The sequence below is a fragment of the Teleopsis dalmanni genome, chromosome 2 (assembly GCF_002237135.1).
Source record: "Teleopsis dalmanni isolate 2A chromosome 2, ASM223713v2, whole genome shotgun sequence".
Classification (NCBI taxonomy): domain Eukaryota; kingdom Metazoa; phylum Arthropoda; class Insecta; order Diptera; family Diopsidae; genus Teleopsis; species Teleopsis dalmanni.
In genome coordinates, this window is record NC_051847.1 from 200,227,570 (window position 1) to 200,232,858 (window position 5,289).

Consider the following 5,289-nt stretch of genomic DNA (forward strand, 5'->3'; position numbering starts at 1 on the left):
TCATGTCGATCACTAGTTATACCCTATAATAACATATACGAATTTTTGTACGTATATAATATGTATATGGAAGTATACTTGAAGATATAAATATTAATATATAAACTGCTTAAATATTTTTAAACGACTGAATTTTATTATTAACATTCAATGCTTTTATACTATTTTGCTAGATTACAAAATTCCTGAAACTTACAAACATACCGTGTAAACTGGTCAGACTTCGGCAAGTTTCTTGCAAAGATTCTCACTTTTCAACTGACATATACACATTTCAGTTCGCAACTTAGACGCCGAGCAAATGCATTTCTAAGAATTAGGGACAACAAATTTGACCTTCAGTTAGTGAACCCTATCATTATAGCAAGTGCTTTTAATATATAATACAAAAGATTATCTACCCTATATGCACATAATTAAAAAAGGTCATAGAACCGTAATTAAGGTTTGCACATATTGCAGATTAGTAATTTTATTGTCTTAATACAATAATCTAATATTATAAAGATTTATATTTGTTATAGATGTGTTATCTAGATTTTTAATAATTATCAAGCATAACATATAAATTTTCGTTAATGTGCGAAATGGTTTGTAAATTTCTAAACATACGTTTACACTTTCGCAATTAACTCAATAAATGTGATGCAATTAGTGACATATTCTAATTAAAATCTAAATAAAAATATATTAAAATGTTTTGATAAATGTTGTAGTATAGACAGGGTTGTAGTACAGACAGGAAGAAGAAGCTATGGATAATTTTTCTATACGTAAAATCAGTAACAATGAAAAAAAAAAATGTGGACAGGAATAAATTCCCCACACAAAAAAAGCTAAAAAACATAAAAAACTACTTCTCAAATGATCAAAAAAGTACAAATACAAATTAGTCAATGAGTAGTACCCCCAGCTATCAAAGAGTAAAAGTGTCCAGTTGCGCTGACTCGAAAAAAAGGGTCAACATACATACTGCTTACTGTAGACCTGCCTGATACACATACCTCAGAAAAGTAACTAAGACATCATCCTATGGAACCTCCTTTTATTATAAAATATAATCATGTTTCTACTCTTGGAGCGATAAATGCCGCTACCTCATTAGTGACGTATAGAAAGACTTGTTTAAGGAAGATCCATAAATGGGCCATAAATGCCGTGACATATAAAAAGACTTGTACTAGAAAGGTTTTTAAAATTAATTCAAAGTTCATGTGAACATATTCAAACCATTATAAAAAAACCATTATAATTATTATAAAACAGTTTGAAATACTTTAACAGGGTTTGAGTCTCAAAAGACACCCATCCTCTATGAAACACTGTGGTATCTCACGGCTAAAGCAATGAGCGTAAAAATAGTGTTTATGATAATATACACAAAGCGATTATGCTATGGTTTTTTTCATGCTTTTAAGTAATACAAGTAATACGTAATATATATTATATAAAATGATATATCACTTTTATTAAATCTCTTTTTTTAAAATAACCATAATCATATTCCTATAGTTACCAATTAAACTAAATGAACCTCTATTTCTGGGATTAGAAAGATGATCGAAAAAAAATTTGGATATACTATGCAAGTAGTACTAGTAATACTAGTATCTAAAAGGTGGAACACGGAATAGATAGAGATACTTCTATCTCTATGCTTTTTTATAGAGATGTTTTTTCTTTCACTACTATAATGATATTTTTCATAATTAATTAAAAATAAAGTCACTCTATAATTTAATTATTTTTAAACAATGTTTTCCTCTATTATTTTTCAGTGTAACCTCTCTCAATAACTTCTCCTTTGAAGTATCGAGAGAACTAACAAACAAGAAGTTACTAAAGCAACAGTACTTTGTTTTATTTTTAATCAATACTAACAAGTTTATTTTAAAACAAAACATTACCTTTTTATAAAAATGAATAATTTATATAGTAAATAATAGATTCTGAAAATAATGGGTGCCAAAGCAAAGAAGAAACGGAATAGTAAAGATTCTACAGCCAGCAATAATGAAGAAAGTACGGAAAAGAAAGAAGGCGGTAAGAAAAAAACTGGCGGTGGATCCAAATCTGTAGGTTGTGATATACTCAATGATGCAGCAATGGAAAATGCTTACTACGTTTGTCATAATGTGCAGGTTTGTGTTATATATCTTTTCTGCATTATAAGCTATTGTTTTATTAAATATTTATGGACTTCAGTGTTATAATTCAAGTAAGAAATCTAAAAGGTGTAAATGTATAGTTTTATTTTTTTTATTATCTCTAAGGATTGTGTTGCTAATAAAAGTCGTAAAGATAGTAGTTCACATGTAATTTAAATTATTTCAAATACTATATCACCATAGGTGTTATATTTTGTGTTAAACCCTTTGACTTTTAAAGAAATATAATTAAAAGTGGGGCAATAGAAAGATAGATGGTCCCAAAATCAGTTTCTGCCTTTTTTTGCAGTTGTAAATTAACTTACACTGATCATAACTTTAAAGGAGTATTTAATGATGTTTATAGAAAAATCTAATGAGTTTCAGAAACGATTTTTAATGTAATTTTTTATGTTACTTCATTTCAAATTGCTTACCAGAGGTACTTTACTAATCCAATTTACTAATATGACTGTTGCAGTATTATTACAATTAACATATTCTGATTATACTTAAGAATATGATTATAGGAATATATATTTGCCTTCAAATTGGTTCAGAACGCAACACGAAACGTAATCAAAATGTAATTCGAAACGTATTCAAAAAGAAATCGTTTTAAAAATCAGTTTTGGTCAGATGCTTTTCAGGGTTTCCTAAGTTAAGGTAATTACATATAGTCGACCGTGGCTTTAATATGGAAGTTCGGTTAGTATAATAGTAAGGATTGAAAGGGATACTATATTGGAAATACCCTAGCATCTCGTATCTTACGCATGTTATGTTAAATCTCCAGTTGGGTGCTTGTTTTTATAAATATAATTTTTGGTACTCAAATTTGTTTTTAATATTTAATATATTTTATTTTAAAATATATCATAAGATATATCTGTATATGTTTTTTAAAATCTACATATAAGTAGGTTAAAACTATATTATTTTAATATATGTATTTTATGCTTTTTTTTCACATTGCAAAAGTATATTTAGAAATTTTCTATAAAATTGTTTTATAATTTTTTGTTTTTTATTTTATCACTGTTTTCGGTAATATTATATAGCTCTTTTTTAATTTTTTACTCTTTTGTAACAATTGTTTTGTGTAGGTATTCCCTACCTAAGTTGAGAACTAACTGCTTGAGTGAGCGAAGTGATTTTTAGTAGACTAATTCTCTTGCATTGTGATATTTTCGATCTATGTATAATTTAACGACTTCAGATAATGATATTAAGCATTTCTTTGTAAATATTTTCATAATCTTAAATACTTTATAGTAAATATTATTAATTTTTCTTCTAGGATGTTTTGAAAGCGCGAGGTTTTGCTTGGCCCGATGGACAAAAGAAAAAGAAAAAAGGAAAACGTTGAATCATATATAGTATATAACTCTAACTATATATTAAACTATATATTCATCTTTTTAGTATAAACATATATGTATAAAAATTACTTATTATTATTTACTAATAATATCAATATTGTTACAAATATTAATCAATATTATTATAAGCCAATATTTCAAATAATCTTACGTACATATGGAATAAAATGTCATTGTTAATACAAATAAATAAAAACATATTTGTCTATTTTTCGTCTTTATATCTGCAGCTACTGCAACATACGTTACAAGTGATGCCCAAGATTTCAGTACGTCTCGGTGAGACAAATCAAATTCACCACGATTTTTGATATTTCTATTTCAGTGCTACATAGGCGGAATCTTGATTTTTAATAGATTGTTGTATGGTCTTGTTAATTTGGAATTTTCGCACAAATATATATTTTGCTAATCTTTTTATCAGAGATCAGCATTCAATCCTCATAAGAGTACTTTTGATGGCCCCCCGTTTTTACAAAATTCACAAAATCCACTTCGAGTCATGTTACTTTTATTCTAACCCTATCCTTGAGGATCTCTGGTAATAATTAAGTAAGAATTAAGACTTATTACACTAAAATATTTTCGGATAATCTCAAAAAAAAGTGCTTTTGATATCTCCTCTATATTCCGAAACAGGTGAAAGTCTCCAAGAGTTTTAATACTTCAATTCTAGCTTTATCTTTAAGAATATCTGATTTTTGAACAATTGTTTTATGGTTATGTTTACTTGGAGATTTCGCACAATTATACATTCGGTTAGTCTTAGAAAAATGCTGTTAATATATTTCTAAGAACTTTATATTCGAGATCAGTATTGGTGTTCCTCAACTTAGACACCAATATTTTAATTGTTTATTGCAGAGTTATTTAGGAATTTAATATCATTCTTTTCCTCCGGATATTAGAGAATCCATAAGATCTATCAAATATTATGATAAATTTAGCTCTATCTTGGACGATCTTTGACTTTTATAGATTGTTGTATGGTCACATGGATTTTTTGCACACATACATGTGCGGCTAATCTTCGAAAAATGTTTTGAATACATATCGAAACCCTTTTCAAAATGAATAGCCGTGGTACTTAATGTACTCTCAGTAGGGGAACCAACAAAATTTTATTTCTTTGTTTTTCCATATTTTATTTTGAAACCGATACTAGTGAAATCAGCCCAGTTTACTCTTTGATTTCAATTGTCTTTAACTGCTTGTTGGGTAGTTAAGCTGGTGCAGAGTAGTGGAGGTACTGCAAATCTAACTTCTTAGGAGACCACAGCATATTCCTTTGTAGATTCTATTATGAAATCAGTCAGCCAGCTTTTTTAATTACAAAGACTTCGGCTTGGAAACTGTTATAAATTATGTTATTAATTAACTGTTATCGGAGTTAATACAGGAATCATATTCCATCTCATATGACATCAAAATTACTCTCTTTACTATGAGTAGAGTTTATTGATAAATCAAATTATTTGGATCAAATTATTAATGTGTTTTAATTTTAGATATTTAAATTCGAATCAAATTGTCATAAATGTAAAGAGCCCTATTAAAACACCCACTTAACTTGGTCAAACACATCACAAGATCTAAAATTAAACATAATAAGTCACAAATAGAATATAAGAAATGTGAAAATAGAAGACAAACGAAAACACTTAAAACAAATAAATTTATTTACGAAAAAAAGATATGTTCTAGAAACTTTTTGTTTATTTAAAAACAACAAATTTTGCAGCTTTTTGGAAAAACATTTT

General features: G+C 27.5%; 3 protein-coding genes across 3 annotated transcripts in view; all 3 read left to right on the top strand.

Moving 5' to 3' along the window:
• The window catches only part of LOC119676554 (mitochondrial coenzyme A transporter SLC25A42-like), a 71,718-nt gene that overhangs the window by 9,411 nt on the left and 57,018 nt on the right, over positions 1-5,289 (top strand). The gene's annotated exons all lie outside the window — the stretch shown is intronic.
• On the top strand, positions 1,956-3,516 carry LOC119685692 (small lysine-rich protein 1-like). Its single transcript, XM_038100049.1, has 2 exons — positions 1,956-2,141; positions 3,448-3,516. The coding sequence occupies exons 1-2, from the start codon at positions 1,959-1,961 to the stop codon at positions 3,514-3,516; spliced, it is 252 nt and encodes an 83-aa protein (XP_037955977.1). The 5' UTR covers positions 1,956-1,958.
• The window catches only part of LOC119676553 (mitochondrial coenzyme A transporter SLC25A42), a 7,409-nt gene continuing 5,903 nt past the window's right edge, over positions 3,784-5,289 (top strand). Inside the window, exon 1 of the mRNA XM_038087793.1 lies at positions 3,784-3,808. Within this exon, the coding sequence (XP_037943721.1) occupies positions 3,784-3,808 (25 nt within the window). The remainder of the gene's footprint in view (positions 3,809-5,289) is intronic.